Source organism: Buteo buteo, chromosome 17 (genome assembly GCF_964188355.1).
Source record: "Buteo buteo chromosome 17, bButBut1.hap1.1, whole genome shotgun sequence".
Taxonomy (NCBI): domain Eukaryota; kingdom Metazoa; phylum Chordata; class Aves; order Accipitriformes; family Accipitridae; genus Buteo; species Buteo buteo.
Window position 1 is genome coordinate 30,281,550 of NC_134187.1, and position 21,089 is coordinate 30,302,638.

The 21,089-nt window shown below is 63.4% G+C and overlaps 2 protein-coding genes across 4 annotated transcripts in view; one reads left to right on the forward strand and one right to left on the reverse strand.

The window, feature by feature from the left end:
- Nucleotides 1–156: 156 nt before the first annotated feature.
- Nucleotides 157–6,778, forward strand: GDF11 (growth differentiation factor 11). The gene is made up of 3 exons (XM_075049644.1): nt 157–984; nt 5,326–5,699; nt 6,398–6,778. The coding sequence occupies exons 1-3, from the start codon at nt 624–626 to the stop codon at nt 6,776–6,778; spliced, it is 1,116 nt and encodes a 371-aa protein (XP_074905745.1). The 5' UTR covers nt 157–623.
- A 9,792-nt stretch (nt 6,779–16,570) lies between these two features.
- SARNP (SAP domain containing ribonucleoprotein) overlaps nt 16,571–21,089 on the reverse strand; it is a 32,112-nt gene continuing 27,593 nt past the window's right edge. For 2 of the 3 annotated variants that reach the window (XM_075049664.1, XM_075049663.1), the window contains 2 exons: nt 20,801–20,890; nt 16,571–18,978 (listed from right to left, as the gene is read on the reverse strand). In XM_075049664.1, coding sequence (XP_074905765.1) covers nt 18,937–18,978; nt 20,801–20,890 — 132 coding nt within the window. In that variant the 3' untranslated portion in view covers nt 16,571–18,936. The remainder of the gene's footprint in view (nt 18,979–20,800; nt 20,891–21,089) is intronic. The other variant, XR_012653352.1, reaches the window with a different exon arrangement.

Sequence of the window (21,089 nt, forward strand, 5' to 3'; positions counted from 1 at the left end):
GGACCGGGAAGGGCGGCGCGGCGGGACCCAACTCCCGGCAAGTGCGGCGGGGCCGGGCGTTCGCCCGGCCCCGCCGCACTTGCCGGGAGTTGGGTCCCGCCGCGCCGCAACCGGAACGGGGGGTGTGGGGGGGGGGGGTCTGATGGATTGGGGGGGGGGGTGAGGGGTGTCGACCCGAACCGGGCAACGTGCGGTGGCGGCGGGGCCGTTCCCGGTGCTCGGGGGGCCGGCGGCGGCTGGTGACAAGCCCCTGCCAGAACCTCTTTTGTGCGCCCGCAGCCAATCAAGGCCGCTGACGACACACTTCTCTTGGGGTATAAAACCCCGGGGCCGCCGCTACCGCCGCTTTTTTCTTTCCCCCCCCCCCCCTTTTCACCCCCCCCACCGCCGGTCCCTCACCAACCCCCCGCTTCCCCGCCCCCGCCGCCGTTACCGCCTTCCCCCCGTTCCGCGCCTCTTACGCGTTGCGGTGGAAGCGGGGGGCGGGGGGGGGGGGCGGGGGGCGATCCGGTGGGGGGAGAAGAGGAAAAAAAAAAACACCCAGAAAAAGAAAAAAAAAAAAAAAAGAAGAAGAAGAAGAAGAAGAAAAAAAAAAAAAAAAGAGAGACAGAAGCTTTCCCGGTATGGCCCCGGTATTGCTGTGGTTGCTGCCGTTGGCGGTGGCGGCGGCGGCGGGGGGGGGAGAATCGTTGGAAACGCAACCCCCCGCCTCGGAGCCGGTCTGCCCGGTGTGTCTGTGGCGGCGGCACAGCAAGGAGCTGCGGCTGGAGAGCATCAAGTCCCAGATCCTGAGCAAGCTGCGGCTGAAGGAAGCGCCCAACATCACCCGGGAGGTGGTGAAGCAGCTGCTGCCCAAGGCCCCCCCGCTCCAGCAGCTCCTCGACCTCCACGACTTCCAGGGGGACTCGCTGCAGCCCGACGAGTACCTGGAGGAGGACGAGTACCACGCCACTACCGAGACCGTCATCAGCATGGCCCAGGAAAGTCAGTGCCGCCTTTGTTCCGCCCCGCCGCCGCCGCAAAGTTCGCCGGCGGACTCCCCCCCGCCCCCCCCCGGGTCCCCGTTCCCCACCGTCCCCCCTCCCGGTTCTTTCCAACCCCCCCCCCTCCCCGGCTCCCTTCTCCTCTCTCCCTTCGCTCGCCTCGTCCCGTGCGGCGGCGGGCATCGTCCCTCTGGGGTTCCCCCCCCCCCCCGGGGTGCCCCTTCTTCCCTCGCGGCTCCCCGTCCCCGTTCCCCCCCTCCCGGGGCTGCCCGGTTCCCCTTGGGGCTCCCCCCGCGTTCGCCCTGCGCACCGACCTGCAGCCCCCACCAGTGTCCGTGTCCCCCCCCCCACACCCCCATCCCATCCCCGAGTGAGCTCCGTGCGAGTCCCGGGGACACGGGGACAGCCCGGCCGGCAGCCGGTACGGGGCACCGGGAACTGGGAGATGGGAGTGGGAATGGCTGCTGGGTGCTGGGACCTGGTAGCAGGGACTGGGACCCGGCACTGGGGTCTGGGACCCAGTACCGGGGGACTGGGACTCAGTGCTGGGGACTGGGACCCAACACTGAGAACTGGGAGTCAGCACTGGGGACTGGGACCCGGCACTGGGGACTAGGACCCAGTACTGGGGTCTGGGACTCGGCACTGGGGTCTGGAACTTGGCACTGGGTACTGGGACTCAGCACTGGGGACTGGGACCCAACACTGAGAACTGGGAATCAGCACTGGGGTCTGGGACCCGGCACTGGGGTCTGGGACCCGGTACTGGGGACTGGGACTCAGTGCTGGGGACTGGGACCCAACACTGAGAACTGGGAGTCAGCACTGGGGACTGGGACCTGGCACCGGGGTCTGGGAGTCAGCACTGGGGAGTGGGACTCAGTAATGGGGACTGGGACTCGGCACTGAGGACTGGGACTCGGCACTGGGTACTGGGACTCAGTACTGGGGCCTGGGACCTGACACTGGGGACTGGGACGTGGCACTGGGGCCTGGGACTCAGTACTGGGGACTGGGACCTGATACTGGGGGCTGGGACGCGGCACTGGGGTCTGAGACTCAGTGCTGAGGACTGGGACTCAGCACTGGCACTGGGACTGGGTACTGGGATCTGGTACCAGCACCAGCACTGGGACTGGTCTGGGGGCACAGGGCAGATGGCACGGTGACCTCCCGGTCCCCAGGGCCCCGCCAGGCAGCAGGTGCCACCGCTCACCTCCTGCCGCGGCACGTGGCAGGGTGACGGCAGGGTGACGGCAGGGTGTGCTGGGGACGGGCAAGTGCCCACCACCCTGGGCTTGCCCACGGCCGGCGTGGCGAGGGGCTGCAAGGGGTCCCCGATGGGAAGGCAGCGAGGGGACGGGGCGCGGGGGCTTTGCCGCACCGTGACATGGCTCTGTCCGTCCGTCTGTCAGTCTGTGGGCGAGGAGAGGGAGAACGGATGGGGCGCCTGGGTGGCTGCACCCCTCACCTCTCTGTGCCTCAGTTTCCCCGTGTGTCCAGCCCCGGCTCCACCTGCTCCAGTGGCGGGATGAGGCTGCGGGACCCCTGAGGCGCGGGGGGCTGTGGGACCTCCGGGCAGCGGGGCTGGGGGGGCCGGGTGCGAAGGGCGAGCGGAAGGGAGGGAAGTGTGAGGCGCTGCCCCCCCCTCCTGCAGCCCCCCGACGAATTTCCTTCCCAGGCATTAATAGACTCGGGCGGCTTTGAAATTTTATTACCCATAAAATTGACAACACGCTGGGGTTTTCCTCCCTGCGCCGCGTTAACGCTCGCTGCCCCCGGCCCCCCCTCCTGCCCCTTAACAGCTCGGGGGCCCCCCAAAATAAATACCAGAGGGCGGCCCCTCTTCCCGGTCAGCCGGGCCCCGCATGGCCCCGCTCTGGGGGTCCCGCAGCCCCCAGCCCCGCAGCCGGATGCGCCGCCGGGTCTGGCTTGCCTCGGCTGCGGCCGCTCCGTTATTATTATGATTTTTCCTCCCTCCTCGCCCCCCCCGTGGCAATTGTGTGGGGTTTTATGGTTCCTGAACAGAAGGAGGGAAAGGGCTTTATAGGCAGCAGAGCCATAAAGCTCTCGGGTTCCCCCCGGCCGCCCCCCGCCCCGGTTAATCCCAAGCCACCACCCCCAGCACCCCCCACCCCCCCCGGGTTTTTTCTTAACTGCAGAAGGAACCCGGGAAGGTTAATTGGGTCCTAAACCCATTTAGGGGCTACCCGTGACCCCCGCGACCTGCGGGGTGGAGGGACCTTAATGAGGGGCAATGGGGGGCCGGGGGGGGGTTCGGGCCGGGCACGGGCTGGGGCGAGGGGCTGGTGGGGGCCGGGGGGGCCGCCTGTGCCTCTTGCTGCCCCGCCGGGGCCGGAGCCGCTCAAGGTCAGCGGGACACGGGTGGGAGCGGGGACGAGGGGACATCACGGAGGCATCGCTGGCATGTGGCATCTCAGGGTATCGGGGGGGGTCCCCGGGGTCCCCGGGACCTGGGGGGATCTCCGGTCCCCCGTGGCAGGCGAGGGGTTAACGGGGCAGAGGTGGGAGCCCCAAATCCGGCCCCGGTGGGAACAAAGAGCAGAGGGGGGGGCTCGGGGCCACCCCCCTCCCGGCACATACTCAGCTGTGACCGATGTCCCGGTAACCTTTATCCCCCGTTGCCAGAGCGACCGGACGAGCATCCTGGCACCGCCGCAGCCCCGTGCCAGGAGCAGCCAGCGTGGCACAGCCCCCACGCTCGGACCCCCCCTTCCCCGGCACCCCACACCCCCCTCTCGGCCCCGGACCCGCAGCCGCCCGGTGTCCCCCGGGATGCCAGACCGAGTCCCGGCCCGGAGGAGGGTCAGCGGTGCTGCCGGTGCTGCCGTCGCGGCGGCGAGGGGCTTCGGTGTGAAGCCGGTGGCAGCTTTAAGGGACCCGCACCGGCTCCAGCGCTGCTTTGGCATCTCTCACCCGGAGACCCTACAAAAACAACCCCACCGGCACCGACCTTGCCGCGGTGCCAGCCACGGCGAGCCCGGACCAAACCGGCACCGCGTCCCCTAAGGCCACCGGGACCCTCTGTGCCACCGGGACCACGGGGGACCCAGAGCCCCTCGAGGTGGCCACCGGCCCAGACTGGGATGGTGACGGGTGGCAAAGCCCCCGCCAAGGGGCTGGGGGGCACAACCTGTCCGGGGGTTGGCAGTCGGGGGGGGTCCAGCGTGGCTTCGAGGGGACGGGCAGCGCCGGAGCGGGGTGGAAACGCTCCCCAGGCAGGTCTCGGGGGAGCGCGGGTTTAATCGGGGGCTTGTGCGCAGCAAATTGCTGGGAGGCGTTTGGGCGGCCGGCGCCCGCGGCCCCCCAACCCCTGTCACTTTGGTTTATGTGCGGCGCGGCGGGGGGCTGGATGGCATTCCCGGGGCTGCGGCCGGTGTCGTGACCCCCATGTGTTCGGGGAGGCCTCGCACGCAGCAAATGGCCCCGCGCTGCAGCTGGGTGCTATTAAACCTGACCGGTGCGTGGCAGGGGGAGGGGGCTGCGCGGGCGACCGAGGGGGGGGGAAATTCCCAGCTCAATTTGACACAGATGTTTGCTGAGCAGGGAGGGCCAGCGCGGGGCCGGCTCCAGCCGGGGTGCTGCCGTGGGGCTGGGGGAGGGCGACCGGGGACCCCCGGCTCCGAGGGATGCTTGTGCTGCTGGTGCTCGGGGTTGTCATCCCACCGGGGTGGGTGTCCCTGTCCCCGCGGCGGCCGCTCGCCTTCGCCACCTCTGAGAGCATCGCCCTGGGCAGGACCCACCGAGGTCCTGGGTGAAGCATCGCCGGCTGCTCTGCCGAGGCCGGCAGAGGTGTGGGGCTGCCCCGAAAACAAGCCCAGGGAGGGTGGGAGATGGGAGGGTGGGAGATGAGAGGGTGGGAGATGGATGTCCTCTGAGATGCAGACCTGGCAGGACCGCTGGCAGGGAGCCTGGTGGTACCCGGCTTGGTGCCAGGGACCATCCTCGGGGCTTTGCCGCATCCCTGGGAGCTGCGGGACCGGGTGCGTTCCCGGCTCCGACGCAGGGATGTGTTGGGAACCGGCTGCCCCGGAGCAGGTGCTGCGGGGCCGGAGCCCCCCGCCCCGCTCAGCCCGGCCCCGCTCAGCTGGGGGCTCGGTTCCCGCAGCCCCCGCGGGGGATCATGAATCCCCGGTGACACGGGGTCAGGGGGCAGCCGGGGACCTTATTGCGAATGGAGGGGCAATGACCCCTGGGGCGGCCTCTGACCCGACCTTCAACTCCTAACGACCGAGGAGGAGCTCGCCCCGACCCTGCGTCCGATGGAGGTTTTGGGGGGGGGGGTCCCGGGGCCGCCCCTGACACCTCCTTCCTCCCACAGCGGACCCCGTGGTGCAGATCGAGGGCAACCCCCATTGCTGCTTCTTCAACTTCAGCCCCAAGATCATGTTCACCAAGGTGGTGAAGGCGCAGCTGTGGGTGTACCTGCGGCCAGTGCAGCACACCTCCACCGTCTACCTGCAGATCCTCCGCCTGAAGCCGGTGACGGAGGAAGGCAGCCGCCACATCCGCATCCGCTCCCTGAAGATCGACCTCAACTCCCGCATCGGGCACTGGCAGAGCATCGACTTCAAGCACGTGCTGCAGAACTGGTTCAAGCAGCCGCAGAACAACTGGGGCATCGAGATCAACGCCTTCGACCCCAACGGCAACGACTTGGCCGTCACCTCGCTGGGACCCGGGGCCGAAGGGCTGGTAGGTGGCCGTCGCGGGGTGGGCACGCGGCTCGGGGTCCCCACGGTCCCCGGGGATCGGTGCTGCGCGGAGCTGGTGGGGCGTCGCAACGGCCCCGGTGCTCGGCTGGGCGCGGGGCTCCCAGCCATCCCTGGGGAACTGGCGAGCATGGGGGGGGCAGTGGGGACGGGCACGGGTGGTGGCACAGCTCTGTGGGGCTGGTGACAGCTTGTGGGGACGGTTACAGCTCCGTGGGGACAGTCACAGCTCTACGGGGACGACGACAGCTCTGTGGGAGCAGTCACGTCTCTGCAGAGCTGGTGATGGCTCCACGGGGCTGGTCACAGCTCCACGGGGACGGGGACACCCCCGTGGGGCCGGGGACACCTCCATGGAGCCGGTGACAGCCCCATGGGGACAATGACGGCTCCGTGGGGCCAGTTATGACTCCACAGGGGTGGTCACAGCTCTGTGGGACCACTTACAGCCGCATGAGGCTGGTCACAGCTCTGTGGGGACAATGACACTTCCACGGGGCTGGCGACACCCCAGTGGGGCTGGTGACACCTCGATGGGGCTGGTGGCAGCTCTGTGGGGCTGGTGACAGCTCCGTGGGGCTGGTGGCAGCTCCGCAGGGCCGTGTGGGACCTGGGATGGTGGGACGGTGGGACGGTGGGTCAGCGTGCGGGGCTCACGCCCCCCCCTCCCTCTCCCCCCAGCACCCCTTCATGGAGCTGCGGGTGCTGGAGAACAACAAGCGCTCGCGGCGGAACCTGGGGCTGGACTGCGACGAGCACTCGACCGAGTCGCGCTGCTGCCGCTACCCCCTCACCGTCGACTTCGAAGCCTTCGGCTGGGACTGGATTATCGCCCCCAAGAGATACAAAGCCAACTACTGCTCGGGGCAGTGCGAGTACATGTTCATGCAGAAGTACCCCCATACCCACCTGGTGCAGCAGGCCAACCCCCGGGGCTCGGCGGGGCCCTGCTGCACCCCCACCAAGATGTCCCCCATCAACATGCTTTACTTCAACGACAAACAGCAGATCATCTACGGCAAGATCCCGGGCATGGTGGTTGACAGATGCGGATGCTCTTAGAGCCCAGCTGGTGCTGCCCCTCCACCCCGCGCCCCCCTCCGCCAACAAACTCCTCTTTTCTTCCACTGTTTTTTGGGTTTTTTTCTTGATTTTTTTTTTTTTTTTTAAATACAAAGAACAAGCGTTTAAATTCCTTTGGATGTCAGGGGGAGAGAGAGAGAGAAGAAAATCCCACGGAGAAACGCTGCACCAAACCCGCGCTTCGACATGCATTGTGCAATAAAGCAACCGGACGGAGAAGGGAAGGGGCGGCCGGGACCCCCAGCACGGCGGCACGGCACAGCAGCACGGCACGGCGGCACGGCTCTTCACCGGACGGCTCTCCCGCCCCGGCTCAACGGTGATGGGGAGAGGAGGAGGCCGAGCAGACCCCGCATCTCCCCGTGCCTCCGGAGAGGCAGTGGGGATGGAGACATCCCTGCCCACCCCGTGGCCAAGGTGACATCCAAGGGTGGGTGGCCCCATCCCCGAGCAGCCGATGGCCCCGTCGCCACAGCCCCGCTCCGGGCTCTCTGCCGGAGCAAGGATGGCAGGATCCGGCAGCGGGACCCCCGGGACGGGCGCGCCAGGGCGGCTGGGCCACGCGAGCGCCGGCAGCAGCTCCAGCCCGGGAGGAAACCGTCTCCCTTCTTTAATTTATTTATTTATTAATCACCCTCCCGGCCGGCGCTTTGCTGCGGGAAGCCCCCGCTTGCCCTGGTCCCTCCCTTCACGTCGCCGGCACCGGCCCGGCACCCACAACCCGATGGCAGGGACAGCTCTGGAGGGGCTGCTTCAGCCCGGAGCCCCCCTGGGGACCGGCCGGTGGCAGCCAGCACCGCCAGCATCCCGTGGCATCCCTGGCCACTGACGGCTTGATGGGAACGGAGCTGCCGCCCACGCTTCAGATCCGGCCCTGGCGCTGCCGGCAGGATGGTGATGATTGCCCCGGTACTGCCGACAGGACAGCGGTGCTCGCCCCGGCACCCAGCGCTCTCCCGGGGCAGCTGGAGGAGCCGGCGGCTCAGGGGGTCTCCTCCGGTGGGAGGGAGGGCGGCCAGCAGCTCGGGGTTATCCGGAGGCGGCACCGGCTAGAATTGGACGGAGGCTCCGGCTGGGGAGAAATTCCGCTTATGCGGCAGATTTGCCTCCCCCTGCCCTCGGCGTTTGGATTATTTTCGCGTGAGAACAGGCTCCCGCCTTCTCAAGAGTTCAGCCGCCCCAGCGGCTCCGGCGGTTCCCCTTCGCTCGCGCCGTGGCCGGAGTGATGCAACCGGGGCCACGCTGGGTCCCGGCTGGGAGCCGTCCCTGGCGCCAGGCGGCCGCCAGCCCCGCACCAGGGTGGAAACGGCGGCTCTGCCCGGCCAGGGGGGATGGCCTGGGGGACCCCCCCCCAAACCCCGGCCCCAGCACTTATCCCGAGGGTGCCGGACGGCTCTGGCCGGGAGACGCGCCTCCATCCCTCCTCGCCCACGGCACCGCGGGGCAGAAGCACCGGGACCGTGTGGGGAATGACCCCATGGCCGCAGCCAGGCCAGTCCGGCACGTCCGCACCCCGCGTAGCACTTAGGGACGGCGCCGGGCGGCCAGGGTCGGGAAGGCGCCGGGGGCAGAGCCGGGGAGCCGGGGGCACCCGGGATGTTTAGCACTTGTCCCCGGCTCCGCGGAGCCCAAAGCGCTTACAAGGACGAGGCTACCCTGGGGCGAGGACGCGGCGCTGGCCCGGCGGTGCCGAACCCCGGCAGTGCCAAACCCTGGCCACCCCGCCTGGCGCCGAAGCACTTAGGGCCCCTCGCGCCGGGCTCCCGACACCACTGGGGTCTCGCCACCGGCACCGACGCCACTGGCCCAGCGGCGCTGGCAACGGCAGCCCTACAGCCCCGCCGCGGCGTCGCGAGGGTCCCAGCGCCCCGGCCGGACCCTGCAGCTCCAGCTTGCGGCAGGAGTTGGAGGAGAAGGGACGGGGATGGGGAGAGCCGGGGTCCCCCGAGGAGCAGGGTGCTGGGGGCAGGCGGGCTGTCCTGGGGGAGCGTCCCCCAGCCACCCTCACCCCTCGGGGCCGGGCAGGGGGCACAGCTCAGCCCCGAAACGCCGGCTTGCGGTCACACCGCGGCTGACAGCCCCACGCCGGCGGCTTCGCGGCCGAGGTCCCTGAGCCCCGTGCCGGCAGGTCGTTGCCAGCTCTTGCGATACATCGGATGCAACGATGGCGATGCAAATCCCCCTCCCCGGCCTGGCTGCAGCCAGCAACAGCCAGCGCCGGGGCCGGGGGCCGAGGCACCCCCTCTCCCTGCCGTTCAGTGCCTTTCGGGGGGGCCGTGTCCTCCGGCAGCACCGGGTCTCACTGTGGAGCTGGCGCATCCCACGCCGGAGGAGCGGGCAGCCTCCCGCCTGGCAGGGGGGAGACCTCCCGACCCGCCGAGCCGGGGACAACGCCTGCGTCCCTGCGTGGTGCCCCCCGCCCGGCCGTGCCCGCGTGATGCCGAAGGGGTCGGTGCCGGCGAAGCCGCTCATGGAATTATTTTGCCGGTCCCTGTTTCGCTTCCACCCGGCGCTCGTGGCTCACGAGGGCTCGTCCGGCCCCGGCCGTTGGCCGTTGCCGTTCCCCTCCACCACTGAAACCACGCTGGATGCGGCCAAGGATGCGCTGGCACGGAGAAGCACCATCCTGCTATTGCCAGCACTGGGGCCAGCCCCCCCTGGGCCCTGTAAGACGCCGGGCACGGCACGGCCACCGCCAGGAGCGGAGCCACACGCCAGGAAAGAGCCAGAAGCCGCTTGGAAGGGACTGGAAAGGGCACGGAGCCCCCCCCGGCCACGGGATCCCGCTCTGGAGTCAGGGGAGCCGCGGTCTGGCTGGGATCCGGCTGGGATCCACCTGCCCCCCCTCGCCCCAACCATCGCCACGTGCTGGAGTCTCGTTTGTTGGGGAGGGGGTCTCGCTCCCCCCCCAACCCGGGACGTGGCCACCGGCCTTGCGCTCGGGGCACATGGCCCTTCCCTGGGGAGGGGGACAGGCACGGCCGGGCTCTGGCTGGCGGCAGGGGCTTCCCACCTGGCACGGTGGGGGGAATGGCAGCGATTCGGAGCTGGGAAGGATGGGACGTGCCTGGGACGGGCGCTCCTCCGGTTTTTAAGAGCCTCGAACAAGGGGGTGACCGAGGCAGGTGGGACCCCCCCCCCGCCCCGGGCATCGTCCCCCCGCGTCGGGGCAGCGGCAGCCGCAGCGGGGTCCAGTCCGGCGCGGAGCCCAGAGCCGGGGGGGGTCCAGCCACCCCGTCTGCCCCCAGCGTTGGGGGAACCATGGAGCACCCCAAACCCACAGCCCATCACCCCAAAAGCCCCCAGCAGGGCCCCGGGGTGGTGGTTACAGGCAGGTGGCGCTGAAGAAGAAAGGATGGGGCCGCCCCGGGTACTGGGACCAGTCAGCCCTGGGCACTGGTCCCACAGCCCCCAACAGCGGGTGGCACTGGGACCAGTGCCCTGGGCTGACTGGTCCCCCAGGCGGTTCATGGGCGGGCAGGGGGTGGCAGCCCCGTCAGTATATTATTATTATTTACCCGGTGTATTGGTCCTGTGCGTAACGTCTTAGGTTATTTTTCTGTTCGTTTGTTCGTTGTTTTGTTCCTCGTTCTGTCGTTCAGGGGTGTCTGGGGGGGGCAGGGACGCATCTGCCAGGGCGGGGGCTCAGGACGGGCCCCGGGGATGGGGGGGGGGGGACGCGGCAGGTCCAAATCGCACGACCAAAAGACCATGGATGGTTGGGGGGGGGTTAATCGCGTGACCAAACACAGCACTTGAACATCAAAAAATAAAATTAAAAAGAAATTAAAAAAAAATATTTAAAAAAAGAAATAATCAAAGAGTTCAGAGCTTTCAGCTCCATCCCGCACCGGGGGCTCCCGGCCAGCCCGGGGCTTGCCGGCACCACAGCCGGGGCTCCCGCACGCCGGTGGCACCGGTCCCGCCACAGCACCAGGACCCCCAGCCAGCACAGCCAGCGCCACGTCCCCCCACGACATCGACGTCCCACGAGATGTCGTGCTGCCAGCTCACCTCCAGCACAAATGTCACCGTGACGGAGCCGCGCGGTGATGCTGGAGCCGGTGGCGAGAGGCAGCCGGAGGGAGTGGAGTGGCAGCCTGGGGGATGCCGAATGTTCCCTGTAAAACTGGTGTGTTGAGAGAGAGAGAAAGAGGGAGAGACTGCCGGGGGCTGGGGAACCATTTGCACTATGGAAGGTTAAAGAAGAGACGAGGACAGGATCACCTTCACCGCAGAGCCGGGGCTGGGCCGGAGCCGTGTCCGTGGGCTGGCTGGGCGCAAGGATCGGTCCATCTGCACCAGGATGGTTTTTCCTCGCTGCCGGAGGAGATGCCAAGGTGCTGCCGGCTTCGCCGCGGTGCCACAGCATCGGGACGCGACATCCCCCCGGCCCCGGGCTGGAGGAAGGGGCTCCGGCCCCACCAGCCCGGCAGGATGCGGGCGCTGGGTCCGGGAAAGCTGCGGCAGCCCTGAGGGACGGGGATCGGTGGGTCCGGAGCAGCGTCCCCCAGGAGAAGACCCCCCTCCCAGGGCCGGCGCAAGGCTCAGGACACCGCCAACACCAACCCACGCTCCTCGCAGCCCGACCATCGCGCGGCGGCTGCCGCGGTGCCCTGACCCACAGGCAAAGCCGGACCCGCTCTCTGAGATGCCGCTGGCCCAGGGACGTGGGGGGATCCGGCATGGCTGCCTCGTTACACCATGGCCTCGTTATAAAGCTCCTTTTGGCGATGCCACCCTCCACCTCCGCTACCAGGCAGCGCCCGCGCCGGCACCCGGCAGCAGTAACGGAGGGAGCGGGTGCCCCCGGCGCAGGGGGACGGGACGGGGGGACTCACGGTTCCTCGGTCACAAACCGGATTAGGAAGAGCTACAGGAAAGGAAAAGCTTAAAGAGTGTCCCAGTTACTTCTGTGTTGTATAAATTACATTTGGTCTGTAACTTGCGTTAGTCTCCTGTGTACGATATCATAACCACTGCTCTGTCCCGGTTCCGTCCTTGGTTGTTTTTTTTTTTAGACTTTTTGTACAATAAAAAAATTTATATAGCCAAAAAGAAAAAAAAAAGGGAAAACTGCTGACAAATGAATTTTGCTTGGGTTACTGCACCCCACTCGCTGCCTCCCTGCCCCTCGCCTGGACCCAGCCCCTCGCTGGCACTGGATCCCAGGGTTGGCACCGGATCCCGGCATCAGTGCCAGATTCCAGGGTCGGCCACGCAGCATCCCCACTGGAGCGGAGATGGAGGAGGCCAGGTGGGGGCTTGGAGGGGCATGAGCAGCCCCGCTGTTCCTCGGGGGTCTTCACCCCACATGCCAATCCCGGGACGGGTCCTCGGCCTCTCCGTCCGCTCGCCCAGCTTCGCATGCCAGGTCCCTGCGTCACGGTAGCCCCCTGCGCCCAACCCTGCCGTCCCCTTCCCATCTCTTCCCTCGGGAGCTCCTGGCCTGATCCGGCGACCCTGGCTCTGACCGGCTTGGGAAATGTTTCCTAATGCTTCTCATTTTTCCCACGCTCCCGATGCTGGCTGCGCACCACGGACAAGCGGATGAGAGGGGACGAAATCCGCCCCGATGCCCCGTGCCTGGCTTGGAGCCACTTGCGGCCAAGGACATTCCCGGGTTTATCTCCCAGCTGGGGCCAAACCACAGCCCCCCCCTCCCCCCCCCCGCTCTGAACATGCTTGCCCTTGCGCTTCGGCAGCCAACACCGAACCAACACCTTGAGAAACAGCCCAGGAGAACACAACCACCCCCAAATTTGCTCAAACCCGCTGGGGAAGAATGTCCCCATCCCAGCAGCAGATGCGGAGGTGGCCTGTGCCCACCAGCGGGGGTGGGTTTGCCATATTCCACCCCCCCCCCCAAGAGCCACAGCAAGGCTGAGCAAACCCGGGTGGGTTGACCCCAAGGAGGGGATGGAGGACACGGGACAGGGATGGAGACACCCGGCACGGTGCCAGAGATACCCTGCACGGGACCACCGTCTCCGGGCAATGGCGAGAGCCGCGTCCCCCCCTCCCGGGGTGGGAGCCCCCCCTGCCCTCCCCCCGGCCCCCGCTTCCTCCCAGCGCAGCTCCCCGTTGTAAAGCTGAGATTTACAAGTGGCCCCAAGTGCCGGAGGAGCCGAGCTCAGGGGCAGCCTTTATGGAGCCTCATTAGGGGCTGCAGGTATGCCGAGAATGTCGCAGCTAATTACAGCTGTGGCCGGCGGGAGGGGACAGGGTGGGCAGCGGAGGGTGACTGCCCCCGGGGCCGGGGGAGCAGGGGGATGTTCTGGCACAGGCGAGGACCGGACAGGAGGACGCGCGGCTCCGGCACCGATTCTGGCCCCGCCGGGGTCAGCCGGGTCCCAGGCCCTGCCGCCAGCGGCTCCGTGGACATTGGCCATTTTCCTGCTCCGGCCGAGGTCCTCCGGGAGATGCCGGAAAGCTGCTGCTCCCTCCGGCAGCGCCCCAGCCCCCTCCGCACCCCATCCCTGCCCTGCACCCCTCGCTCCTGCTGCGAGTCCCATCCGAGACCCCCAGCCCCATCTTGGCCAAGAGCTCGCCGTGGGGCCACGGGCAGCTCCGGGCCGGGCTGAGGTCTCGGCCGTGGTCGAGGACAAGACGCCAAGTCCCTCCAACGCCAGAGCTGCTCCAGGGGGAGCTGCCTGCTCTGCCCCCTCCAGACTCGGCTTCCCCACGGATAAAGCTCCCGGGGGTCTTCAGGACCCGCAGGACGGCACCAAACCAGCAGCCACGGGGCAGCGTGAACCACGACACAACGCACCGAGGGCAAGGACACCCCATACCCCAACACAGCCCCGATTTCCCCGGCCCCAGGAGACAACAGCCAGCTCTGATGGGGAGACCCGGCCATGGCATCCCCTTTGCGACCAAGCCTCCGCTCTGCCCGCCGTCCCTCCGGGGCCAGGCCTCGGGGTCTGCCCTGGGGGGGGGGGGCCAGGCTGTGCCACCCACCCAGAGGGCTGCCAGAGGAACCGAGAGGTCCCAGGTGGGGGGGTTTGTTTGTTTGCTTCCGAGGACGATGTCAAGAGTTTAACGAGCGCTTGCTTTTGTTCTGGTCACGTCTCCCCCGAGGCCGCGGGGGCTGCACCCCACATCCCTGCTCCCCCCCGGCCATCCATCGGGTGACCTAATTCAGAGACCCAGGGGCAGGGCTGGGGGGGGGGGACAAATTAGGACAGGGACATCCGGACGACCACCCACAGCTGTACCACGACATACTATGGCTCCCCGAACCTTCCCCTCTGCCGCCTAACAAGACCGTCCGCATGCAACATTCACAGTAATTAAACCATCAACGGGGAGCTTGGCGGAGCTCCACCGGCCTCGCCGCGGCCCCAGGGGGAGACGCCAGAACCAGGGCGATTATCCGGGAGAGCTGGGCACGGTCCAGCCCCCCCACCGCCGGCGACGGGGCAGGATGCCACGCTGCCGCAGAGACAGCGGGCAGGCAGCAGCACGGGTCCGTGCCCGGCTCTGGGGACAAGGGTGGCTTGGCCCCCCCCTCCGCCAACGCCACCGCTCGACTTCCAACCTGTGGTAGCGATGGGATTTTGACGCGATCCCAAAGACCCCCAAACCAGCCCAGGCTCAGGGCAGCACGTTGCTTGCAAGTAGGACCTGAGGTGTCCCAATTCCCTGTGCCCCAGTGAGCACGGCCCTGACGGAGCCATCTCCTCCCCGGCTGCAGCGGTGCCCGGGCTGGAAAGGATTCAAGGGGATGGAGGCAGTGACCAGCCATCGCTCCTTTCCCAGCCAGCCTCCCACCGCTGGAGAAAGGCCCTGCGGGATGGGAGCAACCAGTTGAGGAAGGTCAACACACGGGCTCCTCCGGGAGAAGATGCACAAGACCGGGGAGTCGAGAGAGAAGAAGGTCTTCGCAGCAGTGGACCATGGCTACCTCCTGCGATGGAAACCCCCGCTTCAGCCCCATGGAGCCCCGCAGCGGGACCCAGCCCTGCCTCCACCACAATGGATTCAGGACATGCCGGATCCTGCAGTGCGGTCCTGGCTCCCAGCTGCGGGAACGGCGGCACCGAGCCAGGAGGGACACTGGCCACACTCACGGGCTCCGGCACAAGCGCAGGTGGAGGGTGGCAGTGGGGGCTTGGTGCCGTCCCTCCTCGGGCTCGTCCACACTTCCAGGGTCCACTCTTTCGTCTCCCGATTTTTGTGAATTTGAACAAAAGGCTTTTCCAAGCCCCCCACAGAGGATCTGGGGGCAAGAGGCTGTTGGGAGACGAGGACAGCGCAACTGGAAGGGACATGTTGGCACCGGAGTGCGCATCCCCCCCGCCGCACACCTCGCTCCTCACCCCATTGTGCAAACCCCCCGTTTCTCCCTCCTGTCCCCCCCTCCTGGGCCTGACCTATCATCCCACTCGCATTTACAGCCCAAGCGTCTGCTGTGAAAAGTGACTTCATGCTGAATTTGGGCACCGCTCGGCGTTACCAGCTCTCACGCTGCAAGCCCCGGCCCTCCTTTTCTTTCGCTCGCTTTCCCACACTTTCCCCCGCTCATTGTGTGCCCGCTGCTTTTTTTCTTCCCCTATTCAGCCCAAATTAGTCACGAGCAGCCCCCAGCTTGGAGAGGAAAAATAAATTAGGTGGTGTTTTAAACACAGTGTGATTGGAATGATTCTCCCCTACACCCAGGAGGGGAAAGCCCGGCGGGTGAAAGATGCAGCGTCCTCTATAAAACAGCCCCCGGCACCTCCCCGGGGAGGGGGGGGGACAGAGAGCGATGGGCTGGGGACACCGGCACATCTGCACAGAGCTCCTGATTTTGGTACCACGGCCAAGGGAAACTCATCCCCAACGAGGGGAGGAGACGGCGCGAGGGAAGAGGAGAAGACAAGATGCACAGATCGCTTCACCGGCCCCAGGAAGAGATCAGCCAGGACAGAAACACCACCAGGACCCCCCGAGCAGAGGGGAGCGACCCAGGGAGGAGGACACGTGGCCAGGCAGGGTAGAAATCGGGCTGGGACCCCCACACCGCTCTGGTCCCCGGGCCAGAAAGTGGAGCTGGTGGCGAAATCCGGAGTCCTCGTTGCTGCCCTTGGCTCAGGGGGAAGGCGATGGCATCCCACCATCGGAGCGCAAGTCCCACGTGCCATCATCAACACTGTTGGAAGACAGGAGACAGCTCAGCCTATGGCGGCTTCTCGCCCTCCAAGCTCAGGATCCGGCCAGCACCGACCTGCAGGCCCTGGAGAGCTCCTGGACCAGCAGCATCTCATGACACGGCAGTCCCCGGCTTGTCCCGTCAGCTGGAACCCCCAAGCTCCAACACAGAGGGACCTGAAGCAAGCAGACACAGCAAAGCCAAGAGCTATCTGTGCTTCCCCTCAAGTTCTGCAACGATCCTCGGTCTACAGCACCGAACCATCGGCTGTGAGAAGCAGTGACCACCCTGTTACTTGTACATAGTCCCAATTTGGGTTATGGCTGGGTCCCAGCTCTGAAGAGCCTGCGCGGTTCCCCAGGGAAGCAAGGAGATTGGCATCCGAACGAAGCAGCAAGGTCAATCTGGAGAGGCGAGGCAGGGTTAGGACTTCGGCCAGGCCACAAGAAGTTAATGTTAGGACAATCTCTAACCGCTGGCGACGGCCTGGCCAGGCAGGGTCTCTGCCCCCCAGCCAGCCCCGTGCAGGCAGGAGCGGCCGTGGCCAAGTCTCCATCTGCTCCAGCTCCCTCCCGGCAGCACACTCCGGCCCCGAGCCTCAGCCGTGCCATGCATCAAACTGACAGATACCAGCATTGCCTTGGAGAAGCAGTTTTATTATGAAACCGAGAATGAAATGCAGTGTTTGCCCTGGCACACTACAAAACATTTCAAGCAAATAACCAGCAAAAAGATCGTAAGCCAAATAGAAAATACATCTTACAAAATCTGACATACAAAAAAAAAAATCAGAATAACGTTATTACATTAAATCAGGAAGGATCAAGGGAGCTTCAATTCACTCAGCCACTGACAACCCAAGACACACAACGTAACTCGGACCCCGTGGCTTTTAGCTGCCCTTTGGGAAAGTAAACAAAGGTCCAGGGTATTGCTTAGAGTCAACGAGGGCACATGGACGCAGTCAGACTGCAAACATTAATGGAACAGAAGCAGTTTGAAGACTTCTACGTTAAAAAATATATATATTGCTTATCAAGAATCAGGTATAAGCCTCTGAAAAAGCTCGATTTGTACACACACCCGTTGTTCTCTAGCATCTTAAGGAACCAAGCATGGACAAGGCAAACACCTCTCCGGTAAGAAGTTACAGTCAGAAATAAGAATCCTAGGATGTCAGTCTTCAGACAAGAGAAGGATTTCAGCCACAATGCCCACCTAAAAATCCAAGCAGACAAACAGATTTCTGCTTACAGACAGATTTCTGCTTGCGCCTGGGGCCGAGGTATCCATGGAGGGAAAGCTCTGCACAGGGTGGGAGATGCAGCAGGAACGAACACTTGTGAATGAAACTAATTCTCTAGGCAGGCAAAGGAGGAAAGGGCACCAGGCAGCTCCTCTCTGCCCTAGCGCTGCCAGTCCAACACCCCTGGCTTCGGGGTCCTACGCTTCTCCACTGCCACCACTTCTTCCACCCGCGCAAGCCACCCCGGGGAGTGGCTCTTTACAGCCCCCCAAGAACAAAGGTGCCATCTGAAACACTAAAGCAGCAAGAAGCGCTTCACAAGCTGCGGCAGCGCTGCCTTTGGTGCGACTCAGCCAAATTTTTTCCGTAATTTCACCAAAATGGTTATGGATAATGCAGCAGAAGGAACCGTGTTCCTGCACAGCTACCAAGAACTTCCACACTCAAAACACAGGTCCCAGGATAACGCCGGTGCTCTCCTGCACTGCCTGGCAGCTCAGAGAAGACTGAAGCTTCTTCAGCAAGTCTGCGAGTTAAACCAGCTTGGCAGCTACTCTGAGGCAAAGAAAGGACAAGATAAAATCCAGCCTGAGAACAGACATCGGGCAAAACAACTCTGCTGGTTTGTCATTTAAGGAGAGAAATGTATCACTGACCTTCGAGGAACCTGGAAAATGTAGGTGAAACGCCATGAGACGCAGAGGGCTTAGCAAGGCAGGATAAATGAAGCGGTGAGAACAGGCTCCATTTGCAAATGCATGGCTACATTTTCCTCCTCGTTTGAGGACACCAGTCTTGATCTAGGGTTAATCGGCAATTCTTGCTCTGACAATTCCCATTAGCCTCACCCTGGGAAGGAAGGCAGTCGTGAAACTGCCCCGCGTGTCAGCTATCACAGACGCCACTTCCATTTTTGAAAACATGAGACAATATAATTGAGAAAATCCTTCCCTGATGTTCAACCTGTCAGATCCCGGACGAGCCAGGGGTAAGATGCCAGAGATCCAGAGCAGGACTCACGTAATGCATCATGCTCTCGAGACGAGGCGCGTTCTTATCCCAGCTGCTAGGAAGAGACCATGATACAGCTGAACCGTGGGGCCTGTTTTCACGGGGTGGAGGAGGAGAGGACCAGGGCAGTCTGAGAGGTGGAGACGGCATTCAATGGCAAACAGACAACACATTTCAAACTGGTCCTTGCATTAGCAGCGTACTGGGAGTCCTTAAGCTAGAAAAGCAACTGCCGAGGGCAGAGCATACCCTGCTTTATCTCCATTCCTCAGTGTTTTCCCTTCCTCATTGCACGGCAGACACCACGCTCCTACTGTTGCTCTATCTGCCTGTCTGTTTACCGGGCAGACTTTGGCTCTCCCCTGCACAGGTGTTTCCCAGTGGCGCTAGGAGGGCACTGGAACACTCTCCATCTCTCCCTGCTGGACGATACCTCCGGTGCGAGCTGCTGCAAATGACCCCACCAGCAGCTGGGAAACCACCGGACCGCAGGACTGCGGGCTAACGGAGATGCACTGACAACAGTTTCTTCTTTTTGCTCAACTTTTCTTCATTTTTAAACGTCGTAACTTGGAAAAATAAGTAGAACAATCATACAAATACGGGGGATTCCCTGTCTACTCATCACTAAAACCTAGAGAAACAGTGTGGGAGTGAGAGAAAGTGGGGGGGGAAGAGAGAGAAAGAGTATGCACGCACTCAAGAGGCACACTGCAAATGGGCTGAAGGTAAAAAGGACCAGCATCAGACGATCCCAAAACGTTCTGCTCTTTTCCTCTTCTTTGCCTGCAAAGAGGAATTACAGGAAAAAAAAATCAAAACCAAAAAGAAACAAATTAACAAGTTCTTTAAAATCTCACACACAACCTGATGGAGAATTTATTAAAAATTTGGTATCGGTAACACCACCAGAGCTCGGCAGCTCCGGCCCCCTCCTGAGTGCACCGCCAACAAGTTAGTTCAAGGGAGCTAAGAAGTTTTTCTTTTAACACTGGGACAAAGAGAGCCCCAAAATCAAGTAGCAGAAATATACAGTGCCTGAGATACAGTGCTGCTGAAGTCACTTCGTCTTGCTGGCAATGTGCTACAAAGGGGCTGAGCTGGGAACAATGCCTACTTCAGAGGCCTGGAAACCCTTCCAGGCAGTGGGGAGGTGGGAAATGTAAAAGGGCAAAGGGTTAACACTCTCCTATTCATGGAAAAGGTGAGAGGGACACACTAAAACGCATTAAATATACTATTGCGTCTCTCAGATATGCCTTTAAGCCGATACACGAGGGGCGTATAAATCTTAATTTTTAGCAGGATAAATAGCCCGGGGGCAACAGAAGCCCTAATCAAGAATCTCCAGGGGAAAGGTGCATTTGAGTGCACACAATACCAGTAAAAAGACCTTTTTGTTCCAGGCACAATCTCCAAGTGACCTAACGGAAAAGCATGGAATCCCTTGCCCAGCCGCCCCCTCCGTGCGGGCCGGAGGGGCTCATTCTCCCATGCTCGGCAGAAGGCTGGGAACGCCGCTCCCCGCTTCACGCGGGGCAGCGTTTCTGCAGTAAACCCAAAACAAAACACACACACAGACAAAAAAAGCCCCTAAACCCCACCTGAATTGTTGAGATTGCTCTTAGGAACCAAACAAAACCCACTTCTCGTCTGTCGAGCCCAGGAGCCATCTGGTTAAGCAGTTTCCAAGACCCAACACTCGCCCTGCCGCAACCTTTGCCATTTGATTGTTAACGCAGGAGTCCCCACCCCAGAGGGGTCCCTTTGTCCCCGAGAGAGGGGTCCCCAACTCTGGCTGATCCACACTGGAGCCATATTTACATGGCACCATAGGTGCGTATGGCACTCCCCACCTAACTTAATGTAGGAGCTACCACACCGGAGCACAGCCTGCATGGTGACTTGGAACAATTTGAAGCAGAAGAAAGCATAAAAGTACATAAAAGAGCACAGAATTGCCCTGAGGACCTTACAAATTTAAAAGATGGGCCAAAACCACAGAGGACAGAACAAAGCATAAAGGAGAAAAAGCTGGAAACAGGGTCAGCATCTCAATCCTCATTATATTGTAGAGTCTCCAGGGATTTATTGATGAAGACCTACAATAGCATCCAAGGGGAAGCAGAGGGTCCAGAAGCATCCAGGACACAGGGAATTACAGAGTACAAGGAGCAGAGAGAGAGTCAGCTCAAACCAAGGGGATGGGGAACCAAGGTGAGAGAAACTGGAGTAGAGCAGATGTGCCCCCCACCTCTTCTGGAAGCATCTACACCATCCTGCAAGAGGAGGAGCTGGATGCCAACACGTGCTGGCACGCTCCTGTGGCTTGGTAGACTCCAGAGCGGCCTATTTCCAGGAGGAGCCAGGGGAAAAGCCGCAACAGATCAGATGGCAGAAGCTCATCATTGCTCACTGCCAAGGCAAAGAGGCTGAGTGGCCACGGGAGCGCACCCACCCACAGCTCGGGGTCAGTCCCACACTAGCCCAGGGGACTCGATGCCGAGCGAGGTCCCAGGTGTGCAGAGTCATGCTGCCACCCCTGAGACCGTCACTGCTCCCCTCAGCATCCTCGGCTGCTCCCCATCTGCTTAGAAAAAGGTTTTACCTCTGTGTCCTCTGTAGCTCCAGCCCCGGCAGAACTTGTTACAATGCCAAACCGCTCCTTTCTCTTCTTCAGTTTCTCATCTTCTTCACTCTGGCACAAAGAAGGACGAAGATTTATTTTGTTGGCAATGCCCCAGCGTACTAGTTTAATGGTAAATCATGTTCCTCCTACCCCCACTCCTCCCACAGTCGGTTACCAGAGCACCTGCTAAAAGAGCTGGGACAAGGCAGCAGAGACACCGAGAGTGGAGCAGGCTTCTCCTCTGCCTTGGCAAAGTGCACTGTCTGTA